This window comes from Daphnia pulex, chromosome 10 (genome assembly GCF_021134715.1).
Source record: "Daphnia pulex isolate KAP4 chromosome 10, ASM2113471v1".
NCBI classification, from domain to species: Eukaryota; Metazoa; Arthropoda; class Branchiopoda; order Diplostraca; family Daphniidae; genus Daphnia; species Daphnia pulex.
This window is the reverse complement of record NC_060026.1, coordinates 11,927,545-11,949,377: the sequence shown is the minus strand read 5'-3', so window position 1 is coordinate 11,949,377 and position 21,833 is coordinate 11,927,545. Positions and strand designations below refer to the sequence as shown.

The 21,833-nt window shown below is 40.9% G+C and overlaps 4 protein-coding genes across 4 annotated transcripts; 3 read left to right on the top strand and 1 right to left on the bottom strand.

The window, feature by feature from the left end:
* The first annotated feature begins 1,137 nt into the window (after nt 1-1,137).
* On the top strand, nt 1,138-3,721 carry LOC124205838. The gene is made up of 2 exons (XM_046603363.1): nt 1,138-1,944; nt 2,344-3,721. The coding sequence occupies exons 1-2, from the start codon at nt 1,887-1,889 to the stop codon at nt 2,832-2,834; spliced, it is 549 nt and encodes a 182-aa protein (XP_046459319.1). The 5' UTR covers nt 1,138-1,886; the 3' UTR covers nt 2,835-3,721.
* A 1,499-nt stretch (nt 3,722-5,220) lies between these two features.
* Nucleotides 5,221-7,693, bottom strand: LOC124205837 (lipase lipl-4-like). The gene is made up of 9 exons (XM_046603362.1): nt 7,308-7,693; nt 6,997-7,207; nt 6,910-6,936; nt 6,739-6,829; nt 6,422-6,668; nt 6,190-6,345; nt 6,035-6,119; nt 5,826-5,971; nt 5,221-5,749 (listed from the first exon to the last, which is right to left on the bottom strand). Exons 1-9 carry the CDS (start codon nt 7,503-7,505, stop codon nt 5,555-5,557), a joined length of 1,356 nt encoding a protein of 451 aa, XP_046459318.1. The 5' UTR covers nt 7,506-7,693; the 3' UTR covers nt 5,221-5,554.
* Nucleotides 7,694-10,547: 2,854 nt separating this feature from the next.
* Nucleotides 10,548-14,884, top strand: LOC124205826 (ABC transporter G family member 20-like). The gene is made up of 13 exons (XM_046603347.1): nt 10,548-11,257; nt 11,687-12,109; nt 12,210-12,303; nt 12,373-12,711; nt 12,778-12,956; nt 13,039-13,246; nt 13,331-13,508; nt 13,580-13,695; nt 13,758-13,828; nt 13,922-14,010; nt 14,083-14,259; nt 14,324-14,431; nt 14,491-14,884. The coding sequence occupies exons 1-13, from the start codon at nt 11,055-11,057 to the stop codon at nt 14,688-14,690; spliced, it is 2,385 nt and encodes a 794-aa protein (XP_046459303.1). The 5' UTR covers nt 10,548-11,054; the 3' UTR covers nt 14,691-14,884.
* Nucleotides 14,885-17,513: 2,629 nt separating this feature from the next.
* Nucleotides 17,514-19,963, top strand: LOC124205832 (putative fatty acyl-CoA reductase CG5065). The gene is made up of 8 exons (XM_046603355.1): nt 17,514-17,839; nt 17,913-18,161; nt 18,260-18,408; nt 18,480-18,649; nt 18,725-18,857; nt 18,959-19,202; nt 19,335-19,588; nt 19,683-19,963. The coding sequence occupies exons 1-8, from the start codon at nt 17,645-17,647 to the stop codon at nt 19,816-19,818; spliced, it is 1,530 nt and encodes a 509-aa protein (XP_046459311.1). The 5' UTR covers nt 17,514-17,644; the 3' UTR covers nt 19,819-19,963.
* The last annotated feature ends 1,870 nt before the right edge of the window (nt 19,964-21,833 follow it).

Sequence of the window (21,833 nt, the reverse complement as noted above, 5' to 3'; positions counted from 1 at the left end):
TCACATCAAATATGGTAATCGATTATTGAACATTTTTTTTGGAAAAAGTGTTCATTCCGCACCCCATACAAAATGCAGTTGTTTCGCACCTCATGGGAGACTGAAAAGTTATGGCTTTATCTCGCTCTCTCTTCACCGTAGTCGTACAGCAAGACAGCAAAGCGATACATCTCGCTACATTATTACCCAACTCCATTTTCTAAAAGGCCTGCGTCTTATTTTCTTGAAATCAAATCACAGGAGCTTCATCGGCCTTCCTATAGGAACCAGGACTATAATTCAGTTATTTTTAATATAATATCAATGTCATATAACGGTCATAGCTAAAAGTCGCGCTATACATTACCAGTTTAATCTGGTAAATGCAGTCGTGCACTTCTGGAACCTCTCTCACGTCAATAACCTAGTTATAGATCACTAGGGAAATTTACCGTGTAGCTCTGAAATAACTTTGAAACAAAAGTTACAACCAATACCTGTATAGCGAACTATTGCAATTTTCTTGAAAATCTATCTTAATTCCATCGAGACCACCTGAAATCCCCTCACATATTTTTTTCCCGGGTTACACAGTTCAAGAACATCACGTTTTCTCTTCAACGAAAAAACAAAATCTAGTCCATGAAATATTGTAGCGTATGCAATAAAGAATCCACTTGACAGCGCTTGAGAGCTTTGCGCACAAAGAGCCGTGCTGCTTTTACTCCAATATGCGGCACCGAACAAAATTTCGCGATGAATATAAGGAAAGTAGGGCCCCTCTTCTTCGCGGTTCACTGTGTACAATTTAAAAAAAGAGTGATCGATAGACTAGTCGGTTCGTCTTTGTTATCCTCGCATACAAGCATTTTTCTCTGGAAGCTCCCGACCGAAATTGCCCTGGTGATTATTCAAATCATCAATTCATTTTGTTTCCTTTGATTTCTCTAAAAATAGTAAGTCTAATACGCAATGAAATTTTTTAAAAAATAACGTTACAATCATCATATGCGCAAATCGAGTCTCAAATTTCTTCTTTTTTCAAGCTGAAACTTGAGAAAAAGCAACTGTGGCATCGCCACCTGTTAGCCGAGTCGATTGAGCTATATAGCTACTTTCGTTTGAATGCGTAATCCAATCTGCTGCGCGCATGACAGAGAAGTAAAAATCGAGTATTCCCATCCGCTGATGACGACCCAGCATTTTTACACCTAGACTCTCGGCCCTTTTAGTCTGCCCCGACTACTGCACCTCGTAAGATGGACGAACTCTATTCATCTCCCTCGGTCAACGACACCCTCTGGAAGACATTCGACCTGCCCATCATGAGGCAGGACGTCAGCGTAGCTCAGGAGCGCTTCCGTATGTTGGTGGTCGTCGTTGGATTGTTTCTGAATACCCTCGTCGTTCTGGTGGTGAGCGGATCGCGACAATTGCGCTACCCACGTCACGTCTTCTGGGCCGCCATTTCTCTGTTCGAGTGCCTCTTCTTGGCCGAGTGCGTCCTCGAACTGGCCGTCATCGTCTATAAAAACCAATCAGCCTGCCGAGTGTTTGTCCTGTTAGCTTCCGTCGACTACTCCATCCTGTTGGTCTGCCTGTCGCTGGCCGCATTTGATCGCTACTTGTCCATCGTTCGCTACGAATGGTACAAGAAAAGCGTCACCGTTGGCGGAGTGGTTTGGTTGCTCTCCCTGGCCTCGCTCCTGACGTTCGTCATTGTCACCGGCCCGTTTTGGACCGGCTATCTCTCCATCCACACCTGCACCGTCAATTTGGCTCACGTCTACTATGTTTTCGCCTAGGACTTGTGCCTGGGCATTCTCTGCGTCATCCTCCACTTCAAAATCTTTGTCGAGTCCAAGAATCTCATCCGACAGTACAAGTCGAGTTACCGCCGGGAGCCCATGACCGTCAGGTTCATCAACCACTCAACGATTCAACCATCCATCACGGATCTGGCTGGTATTAAAATTGTATTTGTATAGCGTTTTTTGAATTTCTATTGCACAGTATAATAATAATCCGCCTGGCAGGAAGAGAAGCACGAATCGCTTGTTGAACATAAATGCTAACGTTGGGTTTTACTACAGGCAAATAAGCTTACATTTGAAATCAGTAATCCATTAGCGCACAGAGTTGTTGCGTGTTGCACGAATCTCTCAAAATTCTGCTCATGAATTTGAATGGCCGATTATCGGCTTATTTAATGGCTCGCACATTTCCATGCGTAATGTGTAAGTTGTAAGAGCCTCATAACAACTTGGAATTTAATGGTTTTCGGCAAATGTGCATTTGTTTATTTTCTCTATGAAAGATCGCATAATTATAACCTCGTCAAAATTGTATTTTTCATATCATTAGAAGGACCGACTTTGACGATGGACGACACTTCGCATTCGGCCAAAAGAGTTTTCGTCGATTACGCTGGAAATAATTCATCAGTAGCTGTCAGAAATAAAAACACCGGTGGTCCAATCGCTTCATTCGCCGCCCAAGAAAATATCGATTCGACCGAATGTTTTCCTTGGACGATTCAACGGCATCACTCCAATAACGTCAACCGTCTAGAAGTGCGGGCGGCCCTTAGCATGTCCGTCAACGTCCTGCCGTTTTGGCTGTGCACATTTCCAGTTTCTGTTCACGCGATCGCCATGTACTGGTGCATCCGCCTGGAGGGTGATTGTGCGGTCGTTCTGAGTGTCGGGTCTTTTGTCCGCGATTTCTTCCTGTTTCATTCCATTTATAATCCGATCATGTACATGTCGACCAGCAGCGAATTCAGACGTTCCCTCCTCCACATTGCCTGGAAATTGAAAAACAAGTTATTCGTTCTCCTTCACAGCATCAGATGATGATGAAGTCGACGTTCCTAATTATAAATGTGCTCACCATTCATCACTGCTTCTTCTCTCTGCTGCATGCACAAAAGCGCAGAGATGCCATTCAATTGCAAAGAGGCGAACTTGAATGGATGCCCTGGGGCTTTTGATTCTTGTCATTTATTTAAAATTGTTGAAATCAGCATATAAACCAGAAAATATCAAACGGTGGACGTTTCAAATCTGAGATAAGCATTTTTGGGCCAATAATAGAGGCTCGTCAATTAATAACGAACCCAATACTCCCTTATGGGTCCTTTTGGTGGATGAGCGATTGATGTTTTCTCGAATTACTTTTTTTTCCTCAGGAATTTCTCATCACAAAATGCCTGATTGCCGGAATTCTGATTCGAAATATTTGCGTTGCGTTTTTCATCTGAATTATCAAAGCCTTGATCTGCCAACAACCCAATAAAAGGCTTACACATTTTTCAAAGGGAAAATGACTTAATGAGCGCATTTCTTGCTTAATGTGAAACTAAATCATGTAAACGTATGTTTACTTAAACGTCATGAACCCGTGTCAAAGAAATGTAGATCTTGAGTTATTACGATTTATTATAACTGGAATTATAACGGAAAAAAACACAATATTATTGTCTTTTCAAAAGGATTATCATATCACTTCGTGTCAAAATGGATGAAACTGGAAAAACATCTTCTTTAATACAAGCTTTGTACACCGCATTCCGCATAATCGTCGTGTTAGCTTCTGAATTATAATTTCAATTCTTCAGAGGAGAAATAACGGATTGTGGGAACTGGGAAGGTATAGGTACACGGTAAGAACCCTATGAAAACGCAAGCCACATTACATGATAAGATGATAAGCGCGAAACCCGCAAATTGCGGTAATACAATCCAAGTGGTTGAAATCAATCGGCCAAGCGAGGATCGGTGCGGATGATGATTTAAATCAACAAAGAATATCCGAAGTTTTTGTTAATGTGTAGGGAAAATGACAGAATTCTTCTTCATCCGTAAAGTCCGGCTAAAACATCCAAACAGCGACCCCCCACCTTTTTCTTTCCAAAGATATGGAATAAAATTTAGTACATACATAATACTAGCCAACGCTATCAAAGGATATAACTTGGGATTTCCATTAACTATCTTGCGCTCTCCATCAGCACGTTATCAGCAATCCGGTTTCAGGTTTTTCTTTCGGCATTTTCATTATTCAAAGTGTTTGTTTGAATGGCATTAGTTGAAAAACCTGAAATTGAAACGTTAGTCTTGACCTTGAAATCACACCAGTATATCCTAGCAGAAGTTAACGCCCACAAAGTGACATTACGCAAGCGATACCAACTCCTAACTCGTGACCCAAAGCCTTCCTTTTGATTTCAAACAGCCAAGGAAACATTCAAGGGCGCGTAAAAGGAGAAAGTCCCAGATGGAGCACAGACGGCGGGTCACGCGTTCCATGCTGAATGGAACGAGATTAATAAAACAACTTCTAGCTATATAACATAGCAGTCTAAGTGAATAAAAATGTTAGATCCTAGTTAAAACATAATACATGAGGAAAGTTTGCCTAGTCTGTTATGCTAGCTATGCTATGTCTGTTGGCCTCTCAGCTAGTCTGGGCCAAGGACTCTTTGTTTTATAGCTGTACAATATATGCATACTTTGCATATGCTTGTATACGGTATCCTCAAAGGAGAGGTTATGAACTATAAAAGGACTCGTGTCCTTGTCTGCGTGCCGATTAACGGTTTATAGGGCGTACGTGGGCGATCGGCAATCTTGTTCTTGTGACGACGAAGAGTTGGGGTTGTCTAATTCACATTGGATTTAATTTAACATTATTGTATACACCACAAAATCAATATAATTTGGCTTTTATACCGGAGAAACAGTATAATTTCTTCATCTCAAATAACTGGCGGTGAACAAAACAGAAAGGGCAGAGTAAAAAAAGATATTAGCCTCAATCAAACGAAAGCTGCGAACAGAAAGTAACAAATTTTCGAAATCGGTACTCGAGTATATTGCTGGGCGCCTGCGACGCCAACATTACCTGATTTGGCAAATATTGCTTCACCAAAACTGCTGCTGCTGCTGCTGTCCACACGACAACAATACAGTCGCCTACTTTCACTCGCAGCCAGTATGAGACTAAGAGGGTACGTTCACCTGTGAAAAAGAATGGAATAAAAGGATATTTCGCCTCGTCAGTGTGACTTTTATTTTCGTTGATCATTTCGCTGTTGAAACTTCGTTTGGAAAAAAAAAATTCGCAAGAGAAAATTTCGCATAGATTATTCGTTATTTTTTTTTTACACCTGCATTTTATTATGGAATTATCAACATAATTGTACACGTTCGCGAAATTCATAAATATGACTGTAAAATATATGCGCAGTTTGATGTATATTAAATTTGTACGCGTTACACATAGTCTATATTAGGAGTGCACGCAGAATAGTAACAACATATAACGACCTTTTTTTTAAATGCTGTAAAATGAACAGATCTAAGGCTACAGTCAACAGCGTTCAAAATACAATTTAGAACATCTCTTACATGTTCCCTATTAAAATCCCCTATGGTACTCTGTAATAAAATAATAATCGTTCTCTTGTAATCGATTCCAACCGGCGGGTGCATGGCCAAGAGCAAATAATGAGCCGGTATTAAAATAACGAGCACTCAACATGATGAGCGTTGCAGAACCCGTTTACAAAAGCTCAGTGTAAATGAGGCTGTAGTTGAGCGTAATTTTTCTTGTATAGAAAAGGCGAGGGCAGAAGATCGACGGCGGGAAAATGAACGAGCTCGGCCACCCTGGGCGACCAAACGAAATCGCCGTGAGTGAACGACGGACTCTCGACCCGCAAAGAGCCCTTCAAATTTCCAAGTCTTTCCTTCAACCAGGCCACATCCTTGAGAGAGAGAAAAACAAGCCAACTTAATTAATAATACTGTTATAATATTTAAAATAAAATAATTAACTTATACCTCTGGTGGAGCGAATGGGTCACTGTCTGCGTGAATTAAAAACACGGGTGTGGTCACCTTGGTCAGATTGTATTCGGGCGGGTAAGCTGTGCCATACCGGACCATATTTTTTTCGGCGCCAAAATCGAAACGGAGAAACGATTCACCTGTAAAACGCTTCTATCTCAGTTAATTTTGATCTCTTATGATTAAAAAAAAAAAAGACTGACCAAAGTTGTAGTTTTGTAGAAGGTGGGTCATGGTATTGGCTGAGCCACCAGCTGGATAATGTCCCAGTAAGCGATAATATTCCAACTGCAGATTGCGTATTATTATTAAGGATCTATTAATCAGCCATGAGTGGATAATTCAAATCTGTTCAAACCTGGTCAAATACGTCAGAGTAGCCGAAAATTTGAGAGAGCCACAGTCGGCCGAATTTCGCTCCGAATTCGCTAGTCTCGCAGATCAAACGAGTGACAGAGTGTAAAACTCCGTCGTTCGTGTGAACTTCTCCGATGCCGAATAATCGTTGAAATAGCTAGGTTTAAAAATTTTAAACTATACCTTCTCTCTTAAAAACGAATGATTAATTTATTCTGAAGTTATTTACGTACTTGATAGATATTGACGAATGGCGCCATGTAGCGGAAATAATTATTCAGGTGCGCAACGCTGACCGTCGGACCGAGACCGATCATGATGTCCACCTGATCGTTTATGCGTGGGTATTGGGAAGCGCCCATGAAAAACACGCTGCAGCCAAGCGAGTAACCGAAATAAGCCGCCAGTTTCTCTTGTCCGGTTGCATTGAGGACGTAATCGATACTGGCCGGAATGTCGTATTGGCCCATTTCGTCCCACCTGGTTCATTTTTTTTAAATCCAAAATAAAATAGAAATTTCAAATAATTTAATAATTTATGTAATCATACGAGAAATCCCAAAATGCTTCGTCTTGATCGGGATTGAAGCTGACGTGTTTGCGTGAGTACGTGTTTCCTCTGGCATTTCCAAGCCACACGTCTGAATAAAATTTTTAATTTCAAATTAAATAATCATATTATCATGTCGAATTTAGCTGTTGTTTTATTTTCGATAATTACCGAATCCATGATCTGCCAGGATAAAGGCTGTGCAATCAAATAAGAAAATGAATTAATCGCCAATACAATTTTTACTTTAACACTTGCCCAAGGATGAGTTGGTGGAGCCGACCAACCAGAAGTGATCCGTCCCCATCATCCCATGCTGGAGGAAAACGGCTCTTCGCTGGAATGTGCTGTTGTGCGAATGCCCGTCCCGTTGTCCGTACGGGATTCGATGGAGCTCGAGAATGTATCCATCATCAGTAACAACCTGGTGGATTTCCACCGGATACCCTCGATTAGCAATAATCTCCGGCTGTGTAGAATTTAAATAAATAAATAAATAAATGAAATAATAATAATCACAAGTCAAGAAACATTATTTAATTAATGTTCATAATCATTTAAAGCGTTACCGTTGTCATGAAAGTCTCTGGGTCTTGGGTAATATGACGCTCAATGTTGGGCTTGATGGTCTGCAGGAACCACTCCTGAAGTTGGTCGACAGGATTGTACGGAGACCACAATTCTCTCAAGTTATCGGGCGGATAAAACGAGAAAACCACGGCCAAACTGATGACAGTTTTAACAAAAGTGGAATGAAGTTCCTTCATCTCGTTGAGAAAAAATAATGATATAACTGAGCGCAGCTCCGAAACACAAAAGGATATCTTCCGTCAGCTGCACCCGAATTCGAACTGAAGGCAGAGCGGACAAATCTCACGAGCGCACCAGCTATAACAGAAGACGTCTAAAACGCTATTCTCCCAATCCCCCCACCATGACTCAAGGGCAAAGTGTACACATAGAAGCCGGCCTGCAAGGGCCAGCATGGTATACACAGCCAGGGCGAAGCTAAAGACGCAGGGAAGTTCCCTTATTTGAGCGAGCTGTGTCGACCGACAAAAACCTATACGAGCAGGCCATGGCCGGAGCTGGCCATGAAAAGAGAAAGTTCAAACATTTTCGATGATCGTCAAACAATAAAATCACATTTCTCAGCAGAGTGTCCTCTGGAGAAAAAAGAAAAAATCAAAGTTTAAATTTTGGCTGATAAATCTATATTCATTTGCGAGTTGAATTTCACTTTCTTTTTAATATTCCGCGATATGTTGCGAAAGAAATGAAAGGAGCGAAATGTCAAATTATTGGGGTCGCAAAGTTGAACGTTCGCGTTGATATTATACAGCCTCATTCCTTTGTGTGGGAGCCTAAATAGCTATTTCGCAGAAAATTCTTCACACAGGTTCGTATTTTATTATTTTTTTTAAAGCGCGCTTTCTCTGCAAATTTAAAAATACATATTACAAAATTTAATATGCGAGAAAGGGATAACAATCCGAACCGTTACGTATATTCCCTCTATTTGGGATTCAGCAAAATATAGGCGAATTTTTTAACTACAAGAAAGTTCGCCATACAGAGGAGCGTCCTGTTATTCCACAATACCAAAAAGAGGTCGTAATACCAAATTCTTTCATATAACTGAACAAATGCTGCGGATTATATTTTTAAAAATATCTTGCCGAAATCACGGTGGGTCACGAGAAAGTCAAATAACGGTTTCATATCGTAAACTTGTAATTGATGAGAAAATTTACCGTTATTATTGCGTAAACGATTTGACTAACACGTGAGAATTGTACGCCCAGAGTCAAATTTTTGGCTTGTGGATGTCGAGAGGAAAAGTGATTTGCCTGGCCGATTTTTAGTGCTTCAAAATAGGGTCGCTTTGGTTTGTAAAAGTTATGCGACCAATTCAAGGTGAGACCATTTCTTGATTTATTATGACCGATTTATAAATGATTGTTCGCCATCTGCACAAGAACTAGGCTATATAGCGGGAATCGGGATGCCATCAACCTGCAATCCTGCATAACATTATACCATATTAAATGGAAATTCCGTCTCAAAGTGCTCTTTCTCTCTTTTTTTTTCCTTGAAGAGGTCAATAGAATTATATTATGCCAAAATACTTTCGTCACCAACACAAGGACGCCCGGTCCGCGGACTGAAAAATGCGCAAAAAAAAATGCCCAGACTGGCCCAGACGAAAGAGCGTCCATATATTATCCGCATCGGTATTTCGTATTTATTACTTTATTAGCTAGGATAGCTACACATAGTTGACTGGAAACCCCATTATTCATTTTGGGGTTTTTCTTTTAACGATTACTTGCAGTCGATGGATGTTCGTCTACGATGCATAGAGATTCGACGTTCGACCTCTACATAATAATGGTGACGGCATCTCTCCAGACATTCAGAGAATTGGTGAGGATTTTTTCCCCGACGCTGTTTCGAGAAGAGGTTCAAGGTTTCCTATCCTAAGTGTATCGAGGATGGGAGAAACCATTTCGTCACGCCGTCGTCAGAAATAGTACCGACATAAAGGGCTGGCCATGAGAAAGAAAAAAGGGAAAGTTTTACACGCTCTTTCGGTACATTTTTTAACTCGAAAGACATATCGTGATAAGGCCTAGCGCTCGACTCGAAAAGAAATAAAGAAATAAACACTTTCACTATTCCACCTTGCCGGTGGAAAAAAAAAAACGAATTGAATTTTTGTCAGATGAAGTACGCATTTCCTGCTGGAATATTTCAGTTGCGGTGGACTGTTCGTTATGATGGGGCGTGAAGACGAGTGGCGTGTGATGTTTGACGCCTTTGACAATCGACATGTTCCGTGTCCAGCTGGTCACGCTTACAGGAATGACGGGTACATCTATCAGCTTGTCTAATTGATTTCTCTGACCGAATGCGACAAGAAGATTGCCAAATTATTCACGAATAACCTTGTCTCCGTTCAACTTGTAACAAGACAATGCACGATAAAGTTAGCAATGACGTAACCTACAAGTCACTTGCCCAAAAGAAGACGAGAGGCCATCGCCCACACCCGTGAATTACGCAAAAAATTTTAAAGTATTATAGGTCAGGATTTAAATATGTGCGCACAGAGATCGACATTCAAAGGAAATTCTTTATGTTTTTACAGTTCTATCTAATATCCAGCAATAAATTTTGTTCACGGACCTAGCAATATAACTCTTCATTTGCACGTGTCTTAATGTCGAGGGGAAAAGGGAGAAACCCAAGTAGGTCATCTACCGCGTACGTATGTCGCAACAGGAAATTTCCATTTGTCCGTTCGCCAAAAAAACTGACTAGAGGTGGAAGGAAGATTTCGCTTATTATTTATATACCGGATTCGTCTGGTGGTTGCCAGCACATGCACCGATCTCTATTCTCTAATAGTCGCAGGTGATGCTCACACAAGCGCACGGACAAAAAAACTTTCACGCAAGTAGGACACAATGAAAATGAAAGGCTTTCCGGGTTGGCTGCTGGCTGATGAGAGCTGCTGCTATTCTTTTCCCTTTCAGTCCTTTAAAAATTGTTATGTCTCTCCGGAGGCTGTTTTTTAAATGTTTCTTTCACGTGTATAGACCGAGGGCCTCCACACACACACACAAATCTTTGTGTTAAGAATGAAAATGAGTTAGGAAGCGACACAATTCCACCCGAGGCCAAATAAAAAAAAAGGGGATTTTTAAAAGAATTTTGGTTTTTCGAACTTTTCCTTTCGTTTCGCTTTCACTTGGATCTTTTCACTCCCAGCCCACCACCACCACCACCTCCTCCCGTTTTGTCTCGTTACGTGCCGTGTGAAAGCGAGGAGGGGGGTTCACATCTCTCTGTGTTATAGCCGCCGCTTTCGGGTTATTACGTAAACACGAAGAGTTTTTTTCAGTCTGTTTTCTCGGTTCTACTAGAGAGGGTTGCGAATTTTTATTACTACGAACTCCTCGACGGTTGCCGAACCCGTGGAAAAGGCGGAGAGACTGTGACGATATCTCCCCCCAACACAACACACTAACAAACTCACCGCCCGGCCGTTTTACTCTGTAATCGTTCTGGTCCCGTAGGAAGAGAAGTTTTCTTATTCGACAGTTAACTTGTAGCCTCTTTTGAAGTTACCTCATTCTTTGTCGACCGCGCTTCACAACATTGCCACTTGTAGCCCAGCTGCTGACCAGCTCTGATGTTGTCTCTGTCTCTCATTTCTTATATCTCTCTCCAAAAAAGTGCAACACCAAAGTTCGTTTTCCCTCTGCAACCGTCTGTTGTGATTCGCCAATCGAAACACGTGAATTCCAAAGATGAAGAAAAATGCCAGAAGACCGGAGACATTCGATTCGTCTCCCCAGCACCGGGTCAGTGGTGAAACCAACGGAACGGCCGCGGGTGACGTTTGCCCGGCTGAGGCCGTCCTCGTCCGCAGCGCAACCAAAAGCTACGGAGTGCGAAAAAACCGCCATGCCGTACTGGAAGCTTTGGACATGCACGTCAAAAAAGGAACCATGTAAGTATTAAACTGTCAATTATTGAATGGAATTATTTTCTGATTGAATCAGTCTGATTTAACAAATATTCAGTTCAAGTCTGAGCGCGGTAAAATTGAATTGAAAGAAAGAAAAAAAAGAGAAACTGTTTGTTTTATTGCGGTGGCGGGGGCTCAGACATAAAACTTTCTATTGAGCATTATGTGTCAATTAAAGTTGACGTCAAGGCGTGGCTCGCTCACAATGGTTGTTTCCTTTCAGACGAGTCAGTGCTGAACGTCATTTTTGACACCGTACTAACACATTCGACATAAATAGACTGACATCATACCGTTGATTTTTGCGTGTCTGACAACACAAACGATTTCATTTAGTTTCTAATTTCCATGAATCTTTTACCAAATGATTTTAACATTTATTTTCTAATTTTGATTAATCTTTTTTTTTAGATACGGACTGCTCGGGGCTAGTGGGTGCGGTAAGACTACACTTTTGAGTTGTATTGTCGGTCGCCGGAGCTTCAACAGCGGAGAGGTTTTGGTGCTGGGCCACAAACCGGGCACTCCGGAGAGCGGCGTGCCCGGTCCGCGAGTTGGTTACATGCCGCAAGAGTTGGCGCTGTACGGCTTTTTCACCATCAAGGAGACCCTCCAGTACTTTGGTCGCATCTACAATTTACGGGCGAGCTTTGTTAAAGCGCAGTTGGAGTTTTTGTCCAAATTGTTGGACCTGCCTCCGAGCGATCGTTACGTCCATACGCTGAGCGGTGGACAACAGCGGCGCGTCTCGTTCGCCGTCGCCTTGTTCCACGAACCGGAATTGCTCATCTTGGATGAACCAACCGTTGGCGTTGATCCTTTACTTCGAAGCAGGTAACTTTAAAATTTCAATGATTCTAATGTCTAAATTTATTTTTTATTTTTTTAAATCATCAAACCTAAAACTAACATGCTCATTTTATTATTGTGATAGTATTTGGGATCACCTTATCCGGCAGAGTGTCGACCATGGAAGAACTGTCATAGTGACTACCCACTACATTGAAGAAGCCAGACAGGCTAACACGGTAATATAATAAACATTAAGAAAGATGAATTATTCTTACGTTGATCTGGATTTTTGTTTTCTGCAATAGATTGGAATGATGCGCTCCGGACGTCTGTTGGCGGAAGAGTCTCCTGACACGCTGCTAGCAAATTACAACTTGCCTACTTTGGAAGATGTCTTCCTCAAGCTTTGCATGAAGGACGACGTTGAAAATCGAGATGAAGATCGCACTGAAATCGTGGCAACCGCAACCCCCGTTAGACCTGTGACGCTTCACGCGGCTCGAACAGCACAGTTGCCAGGAAGTTATGTCAATCCGGCCTTTAACCACAGCACCAGCCAACTTGATGTCTCTGAGACAGGAATTACCCGTCAAAATCGCAGCAATAGCCGTGAATTCTCTGCTTCCCCTGCTGATCGCTTCGGAGTAACACATAAATCTGATCTATTTCTTTCTTCCAACATCATCTTATAACATTTTCTGATTCTCCAGAATGCTCTATTGAATCTTGGCGTCAGTAGCACAAGCCCAACTCATTTCGACGACACCACAGCGACACGAAGCGGCAAGCGTAACAAGTCCAGTCGCAATTTTCCAACGGTCCTCCCATCTCTGCATCGCCTCGGGGCGCTCATCCGCAAAAATTTCCTGCTGACGTTTCGCAATTTCGGGTGAGGTTTTCACGCTTTCCCTCTTAAACGCGTAACTTGTGGATGGAAAATATTTCATTGTTATTATATTTCTTTGGCGCAGAATATTTATCTTCATCTACTTCATGCCCGCTTTCCAAGCCATCGTCTTTAACGTGACCCTCGGACACGAACCCACCGGCCTGAAAATGGCCATCGTCAACGAGGAGATCAACCCCAACCAGGGACGCATTTGCAATTACTCGACCGATTGTTCCTATTCGATGCTCAGCTGTCGTTTCTTACGATACATCAAAGACAACATCGTTCAGGTATTTTGACATTTTATTTAGTTGATAGTTGATTTTTGCACCATTAAAATATAATAATAAGTTGGGATTCTTAATTTTATTTAGGTCCCGTATGAAAGTATGTCGAACGCTTTGGAAGCGGGGAAAAACGGCCATGTTTGGGGCGTGATTCACTTCGGACATAATTTCACGGAAGAGTTTGAGATACGCCAGTCTATTGGCGATTCCGCAAATATCGACAACATTCTTCGCAGCCAAATAGGCGTCAACGTGGATTCTTCCAGTAGGTTACACCAAACGTGACGAATAAGTGAATTCATTTTTGAGCTGAATCCTCGTGCGTTTCTTATATAGACCAGCAGATTGATGTGTTCATCCAAAAATGGCTGCTGGAAGCTTACGGTGATTTCTTCAAAGATTTCATGAGATCGTGCCAGTTCGAGCCGGAAGCGGGTTACATCCCTGTTGTGGTACGAATTCCATTTCTAATCTATTTTCGTTTGCTTTGAATCTTTATTTTATTTTCCAACAGTTTCTCGACCCAGTTTACGGCCAGAAAGATACTCCGTACACCGAATTCATGGCTCCTGGTCTTATCATTTCGTAAGTTACTTATTCGCTCTACAGGGGGGAAAAAACGCTAATGCGCTTACATTAGAAATTTAATTGTGGTTTATTATCTTTTCTGTGTTTTAGAATTGTATACTTCATGGCGGTATCGTTAACCGCTGGTGTATTCGTCTCGGAAAGAAAGCAAGGTCTTCTCGATCGTTGCTTAGTGGCTGGTACGTTCAAGTGAAAACTTAAACCTCAGAAAAAACCAAATAATCAATTAATTACGTGACTTTCTTTCACAGGGGTAAAAATGACAGAAATTTTGTTCGGTCAATTAATCAGCCAATTCTTCGTGATGGCCGGCCAAACAGCGCTGGTTTTCATGTGCATGTTATTGATCTTCAACATCTCGTGTCAAGGAAATTTAGCGCTTGCTGTTTTTATCACTTTCCTTCAAGGTTTAGTCGGGATGTGTTTCGGTAATTGTTGAACAAATTTTGTTATTTCAATTTTCATTCTATTTGAATATCATTTTCTTATTAGGCCTGCTGATTGCTACTATTTGCGATACTGAAATCAGTGCCCTGTTACTATCTCAGGCCAGCTTTCTGCCATTCACCGTTATCAGTGGAGTATGCTGGCCAATCGAAGGTAGATAATTTAAATTAAGTTTTCAATTGTTTGAATGTTTGAAAACATTTTGTATTCAGGTATGCCTTTTTATCTCCGTAATATTGCCTATGCAATGCCACTGACGTACGCCATTGAATCTTTGAGATCGATTTTCTCACGAGGGTGGGGTGTCGAAAAAACCGACGTTTACGCGGGAGTTTTGATCAGCATAGCTTGGATTTTGACACTGTTAATTCTGTGCTTGATTGTTATCCGCGTTCGCAAATACGCGAGTTAAAGTTGCAGGCCTGCTTTAGTTGGAAATCCAACGATTAGAACCTCGTTTATCGTTCTAATATAATTGATCTTGCCCCGCCACATTTTGTATTTTGGTTTAACTGGGAGGTGACCTGATTGATATGTGGTAAACAACAGTATTCTATATCATGCAATGTAATTCCTGCTCTAAAGAAATTTTTATTTCGAATTTTATATCCGTCTCAATTTCCTTTCTCAATCCAATTTTTTTTGTAACTACAGATTAAGACTTAATTGTTTGAACTTATGTCTTTATTATCGAAAGGAATATATGGAATAAAGGATGAAGAAGGAAAAATTTACTAATTTTTTCAAACATTACACTCAACATGCGAGAATGATTTTTTAAGACAATATGCGGAAAAAATGTTGAATTGAATAAATTGATGCGAGGTAGAAATAAGAGACGCACGCCGTTTGTTCTTTTGAATGTTTCTTTTGATGGGTGCGATGAACTCTCAGTCAACAAAGTTACCGACCACCAGCACTTCTGAGTTTTGATCAAAGATTCTTCGGGATAACAGAGCCATACTGGCGTAACGTGGATAGAAACTCTGGCCGGCTCTGCTGGATCGTTGAGCTTATCGCACAGGTCGCACCAGCCATCCAGCGGACCCCTCAGCATGTCGTAGTCCTTTTTCCGAGTATTTGAGGTAGAGGGCCGCGTTCTGGTCCAGCAGCTTCAAATATAATCAGAGAAGTAGACGGCGTAGTCCAGGCCGCCGTGGAAGATGACGGCGTCGCTCTGTTCCAGCAGACGAATCCGATCGCCCGTCGCCCAGCAGTTGGTGACTTTATGCAAACGGCCTTGATGAACGGCTCTTGGCCCGTTCGGTTCTCGATTGGACTCCTATTAAATGCTAATAAAATTAGAATAGAAATTGAAAATGGAATAATTTTGTTATTACATGACCTTCTGGTTGGAAAGTGTCGAGTTCCGGAAGTCCTAGTAGATTATTAATTGATGATTGGCTACCCACAATTTTTTAAATTGAATTGAATTGAATTGTATATGAATAGCCTATAGTCTAACCTAACTCACACTTAGAACTAATGAGTTCAGCCATCATTCATTGCGTCATCGTCCCTCCCGGGGAATCCCCATCGATAAATTAAGATGATGTATCGAACGTAGGTACAATCCTTTGTTCATGAACCGTCTGCTTCTCGAACAAAGGATTGTACCTACGTCATCTGTTAAGCGTAATAAAAATTTTCGTTCTGCTATCGGCCGCAGTGGTGCGCATCGGCGAAAACTGCGCACGACTTTTTGCTCGACTAATACTTTTTGGTTGGAATAACATCTATACTAACTAAAAACTTAAATTTAATTCATTTGTGATAATACAGCGTTGTCGAAATATACGGCTGTTTAGTTACTTTTCCCCGAAAGAATTTCCATGCGCATTTCCCGGTTTGGTACGGCCAACATTTTAAACAAAAATTTCCATAAAAAAAAATCGAAAAAAATAAAACTACTCCCAAACTAATGTCTGCCGCTTAAAAAAAAAAACGGATGACGCATACCAACGCATGATGGGTGACAGATATACAGTCTCACTGGGTTACTGACACAAGGACGTCCGCTCACCCACTCCATCCAACATGGCAACATCGTCCTACTAGACAAAAAGAAGCTCCACAAAACGCCTTCTTTCTGTTATTACCTGATAGAATGTTGGCTTCTTCACACAACCGGTACTGTATCAATCGCCCCAGTGCAAACGTTTATAATGCAAAGTGCAATATACAGCGGTATTTTACACTTGTATCAATTAACCTGGTCGATTTCCGCAAATAGGAGAACATATGACGTAAAAGGGAATTCATCATGTTTGCATTTCAGCAAAACAAAGTTGCACAGTTTGGAAAAAATGTAATGGACTGACAGACCGGATTAATCAAAAACTACTGGGCGTGTAATTATTTACTGCATTAAAATTAATTTCATATTCAACCAGCCTACATCGCGTTATGGGGAAGTCTAGACTCTTTGGAACGTGAGAAATTTAATGGCCATGACCGTGAAAAAGAGAAAGTAACCCACAGCTTATCGTACGAGTGCAGTCACCTAGTGGCTCTAGTGGTCAACTCTTTTAAAAAGCCGAAAAAACAGGCGCGTCCAAGCGTGAGCGTTTGATCGTGAAAATTGTGGCTTATATGCGTCATCTTGCCAGTTGCGACTTCCGAGACCCTGAAATTTCCCATTATGAAAACAACACAAATTCAACGCACAATTTTCCTTCTGGGTGCATTCTCATTTTAAATCATTTTTTAACCCAACAAGTTCGCGTGGAAAATTTATGGCTGGATTTACGCCGATTTACCATCAGTACGTCGTGTTCACTGGATCAAGAAAAACACTGGATCAAAAAAACACATTTTCTGACTTCGATTTCATCGGCTGTCGGACTGGCTTATACCTAACCAGCACAATCTTGCCCAAGCCTTAAAAAAAAAAACTTAAATACCCCCTGGCTTATTTCTGATGAGTATATTACTCAAGATATCTCCCCCACAAACAGCATAATCTCCGAAAAAATTATTTTTCACACTGCCACCACGCAATAAGTTAATAACGGTCATCTTAAACCCATAAGCAAGTGGCCACAAAAAAATGAGAAATTTATGATATTTTCGCTTCTTATCGGCTGTGTTCCAGGGGGTTGTTATCTTCTTTGAACGGCCGCCCCAGTCGACTGTGTAGTGTCTAGTTAAGTAACAGAAGATAACAAGGCGTGGCTTGAAATTTGACTTTTGGGTCTCGCCAGAATTTCACCAATTAGCGTCCGGATGTCATAAGCTAACGGAATATATAGGATGAGAAATATAAAAACGTTGGAACCCGTAAGAAAAAAAAATCTCGCCAGACGCAGTTTTACTATATAGACAATTGGTGTTCGCAAAGGCGATCTGCGCCTTTAAATCTATAACATGGAGCATTCAAGCATCGTTGAATACTACAAGGGTCGTTCGGTTTTTGTGACGGGTGCAACCGGTTTCATGGGCAAGGTGTTGGTGGAGAAGCTGTTGCGCTCATGCCCCGGTATTGAGCATCTCTATCTGCTGATGAGGCCGTTTAAGGACCAAAGTGTTCTAAGCCGTCTTCAGGGACTAATCAGCAATCAGGTATATTATACGAACAATTATTCAACTTGTAATTTGGGTTAGTTCATTTATTCAATGACACATTCTAACGCAGATATTCGACAATGTGAGACAAAAGCAACCAGAAGCGATGGCCAAATTCACGGCCGTAACGGGCGATGTCACTTCACCGGGATTCGGACTCTCCCCGTCCGATTTGCAGTTGTTGATTGAAAATGTTTCAGTTGTTTTTCACACGGCAGCCACTATCAAATTCAATGAAGAGCTCAAAGCGGCCATGGAGATGAACGTCAAGGGACCGATGCATTTACTCGAAGTTTGTCGCCAGATGAAACGTCTTGAGGTTTGCCTTTGCCCTAACTTGCATAACGCATTACCAAAACTCATTGAATCATAAACTATTCTTATTTATTCTCTTACAACAATCGCGATGAAAAATAGGTTGTTGTCCACGTATCGACTGCCTTTAACAATCTCGACCGGGACGAAATAAAGGAAGAAATTTACGTGAATCCGAAAGTTGATCCACTCAAACTCATTGAACTGCTCGACAGCCTTGATGACGACGCAGTGAAGAATATTGAAGCGCAGTAATGATATGATTTAAAGATTTGCAAGGTCCACTTTTAAAAATTTATATTATTTTTTTTTTTTAAATTAGACTTATTGGGAATTGTCCAAACACTTATACCTACACCAAAGCCTTGGCCGAGCAGTTGCTCGAAGAGAAATGCGGAAACATTCCTCTAGCGATTGTCCGGCCATCTATTGTTACCGGAGCACTGAGCGAACCTGTACCCGGATGGGTTGACAACATGAACGGAACGACAGGTAAAACTATTCCTATTAGCCTTGCATTAATTAATTGTATTCATTAAGATGTGACGAATGTCATTTGTTATATAGGAACGATCGCTGGGGTGGGGAAAGGCTTCTTTCGAATCATAAAAACCAACGAGGATCTAGTCAGCGATATAATACCCGTCGACTATCCAATTAATTTGATGATCGCTGTGGCTTGGTACAAAGCCACTCGAAGGTAATACGATTTTATTTAAATCGTATTTATTAAAGTAAAACTCAAAAGTGCGTAACGACATGTTGGTCGAATGAAAATGGTTATTATTCCCGTTTTCTCAGGCAGTCTGGCGTTCAAGTTTACAGCTGCACAACCAGCCATCAAAATCCACTTACTTGGGGTCTTCTCAAACGTTTAACAATGGAGTCTTGGTTAAAATACCCTACAAAAGACATGATGTGGTATCCCAGCTGCCATATGACTGTCGGCAAGGTTTCACTAAAAGTTAACCAAGTTTTGTTTCATGACCTGCCGGCCCGCTTGATGGATTTGTTCAACTCGGTGACGGGCAAACGAACTAAATGGGTATGATTCCCCAACAAAATTTATTAATTCTTTTGGGGGAAAAAGGAGATGCGGGAAACGTTAAACGAAATAAGCTATTATATTAGCGCTAATTTTTTTGAATTATTTTCCCGCATATTTGTATTATTGTAGGTTCGTCTGTACGCTAAGGCATCGCAAGCTTTTTTCCCGTTTGAATTCTTCACGACGCATCAGTGGCGGTTTCTCAGCAACAACTACATCCCCTTGATGGAAGAAATGTCCGACCAGGATCGGAAAATATTTTACTTTGATGTTCGCGAAATCGAATGGAAAAAGTATTTCGACGTTTACGTTTTGGGCACTCGGAGGTTTATTCTCAAAGACGATATTTCCACTCTGTCGATCGCTAAGAGAAACCTTGGCAGGTATACTACAGCAGATAATAATATTCAATTAAGCCAGAGTGCGTTCCACATATTAAATTAGTGACTGTGTATTTATTTTTATTTTTTTTTTTAGACTGCGCATGGCACAGCTGTTTGTTCGTTCTCTTTTGTTCAGCTTCATTCTTCTCGCTTTAAAGAAAATTTTCCCTTATTTATTGGTAACTGAATCCTTGAAACGGAAAATCGCTTACGTTATTCTTAGGCAATAAGGCGCGATGGAATTGTTTCCTTATACCCAATCAATGTTAGTGCAAAATTCGAATTTTAATTGACCTTTAAAAGTGAAATGAATAAACCGCGTAGAGACTTTTAATGGCGCCGATAAAAGCGTTCAAGCCTCTCAATAACGTTTTACACCGTCAAGGTTTCATTGTCCTTTACGGCGAGGATTTTCCTTTGCATTCGGACCACCATTAAAACTGGGGAACTGAACAAATGCGGAAGAAAACGACCGTGTTGACACTCCTGAGTTCCCCAGCTGTTGAAATATTATTTTGTTACAGACCTTCTAATAAACACCGGAACAAATAACATAGCGTTACTTTCTATCTAGGTTTCCTCTGTATAAGAAAACCGGAGGAAGTCCAGAAAAATGGCCAGAACTTTTTGCCGCTTGTTGCTCTTTTGTGTCCGAGATATATGTATCCTGTTCGTCTTTTCCTCTATATATTCTTATACACGGTCGGAGTTTTATTCTCTGGCTCTCGCATTTACTTTCATAGCGATTTTTTCCCTATTTCTTATTTTCTAATTAGCGCTAATTAGATGAAAGCCAGAGGAGAAATTATAGAATGAAAAAATGGGCTAAATGGGTAATGGGACAACGCCAGCCTTTAGCGTCGTCATCATCATTAATAAACCTCCCAGCGCATCTCCTCTTCCGAATTAGTTAAAGGTGTCATTAATGTCGTCGTTCAAAAAGAAAAAAAAAAAGGTTTTGTCGTTCAGGGTTCGTCATCTCTCATACCGGTCTATTACAGCAGTAGCCAACATTCGAGTACTGCGGCGTACAAGATTGTCCCACGTCTTACAATGATAATCGATCTGACTTGCCCCAACGAATTTATCTCATGTTTTTTTTATATGCCGCGGCCGCGCATATAAGTTGTTAGTATAGTTAGTGTTAGTTAGTGATTCAGTTATTGTTAGTGTTAGTTATTTAGTCGTTATTAGTGTTAGAAGTTAGTATTAGTCGTTGAGAGTTAGGGTTAAGTAGTTAGAAGTTAGTATTAGTCGTTGAGAGTTAGGGTTAAGTAGTTAGGGTTAGTACATGCATAGTTATAGTTATATTATACAGGGCGAATGGGCGATATGAGGGACAACAATGTGGAGGAAGTGGGAATCGAACACGGGACATTTTCATACAACGCTAGATGCTATATTCATTATACCATGGCCGCATATCCGGTCCTTACTATTTCCGGAAGTAGATCATATCCTAAAACAGTATTGGCTTATATAATATACAAATTTTTCTTTTCTATTGACCTTATCTAGTAGCTCAGTGGTAGAGGCTTGAAAAGACATATTGGTGTCCAAGGTTCAAATCTCAAAGACGGCATTCGATTTTCATTAAGTTAAATTTTTCGCTACTCTGATAAGGGTAAGCTAAGTTTTCTAATAAAAAAGAAATTTTAAATATCATGCGCAAATTTTTCTCGATGACGAGTATAGAATCAATAACACTCTAGCGTTATAATAATTCAGTCGTTATTTTCGTTAAATAATTCAGGTAACAAAATGTTAATTACAATTTTTATAAATACCAGTTATCCCACGCATCAAACTTTATTGTATAAAAGAAAAAAAGGATATCGAACAATTTGAGATGTTCCAGAGAATTTATTCGAGGACGATACGAGTAAGGCTCTAATGACTGTGCGCGTTCTGTTGGCGGCCACGGCTAAAAAAAGAACAAATCAAGACAAAGACTTTGACACTAGCATCGTATATTTGCACCAAGATTCACGCCAAGTCACGATCTTGACCCAGAAAGAAAGAAAGAAAAAAAAAGATCTTTTTTCACTGTCCTATTACGTATTGCGCGTGTCCCGATGGTGAAATAGTAAATTCGGTAAATTCTTTATTCTTTAGCGCGCTTTATATTTCCCGGGTTTATCATTTGTTCTTGAACGGCCTCTAGTCGGTTGAAACGCGCAGTTGGGGTATGTAACAAAGAAGGACACTTGCCTATACTGGAGAAAAAACCCTGAAACTCCTGAAC

Excerpts from the sequence above, each read along its gene's own strand:
- LOC124205832 (XM_046603355.1), top strand. The coding sequence starts at position 17,645 with ATGGAGCATTCAAGCATCGTTGAATACTACAAGGGTCGTTCGGTTTTT. Across the intron at positions 17,840-17,912 it reads AGGGACTAATCAGCAATCAG|ATATTCGACAATGTGAGACA; the intron begins GTATATTATACG and ends ATTCTAACGCAG. Across the intron at positions 18,858-18,958 it reads TGGTACAAAGCCACTCGAAG|GCAGTCTGGCGTTCAAGTTT; the intron begins GTAATACGATTT and ends CCGTTTTCTCAG.
- LOC124205838 (XM_046603363.1), top strand. The coding sequence starts at position 1,887 with ATGACCGTCAGGTTCATCAACCACTCAACGATTCAACCATCCATCACG. Across the intron at positions 1,945-2,343 it reads ATCCATCACGGATCTGGCTG|AAGGACCGACTTTGACGATG; the intron begins GTATTAAAATTG and ends TCATATCATTAG.
- LOC124205837 (XM_046603362.1), bottom strand. The coding sequence starts at position 7,505 with ATGAAGGAACTTCATTCCACTTTTGTTAAAACTGTCATCAGTTTGGCC. Across the intron at positions 6,669-6,738 it reads GAAGCATTTTGGGATTTCTC|GTGGGACGAAATGGGCCAAT; the intron begins GTATGATTACAT and ends AAAATGAACCAG. Across the intron at positions 5,750-5,825 it reads ACCCATTCGCTCCACCAGAG|GATGTGGCCTGGTTGAAGGA; the intron begins GTATAAGTTAAT and ends CTCTCTCTCAAG.
- LOC124205826 (XM_046603347.1), top strand. The coding sequence starts at position 11,055 with ATGAAGAAAAATGCCAGAAGACCGGAGACATTCGATTCGTCTCCCCAG. Across the intron at positions 11,258-11,686 it reads CACGTCAAAAAAGGAACCAT|ATACGGACTGCTCGGGGCTA; the intron begins GTAAGTATTAAA and ends CTTTTTTTTTAG. Across the intron at positions 12,712-12,777 it reads CCCCTGCTGATCGCTTCGGA|AATGCTCTATTGAATCTTGG; the intron begins GTAACACATAAA and ends CTGATTCTCCAG.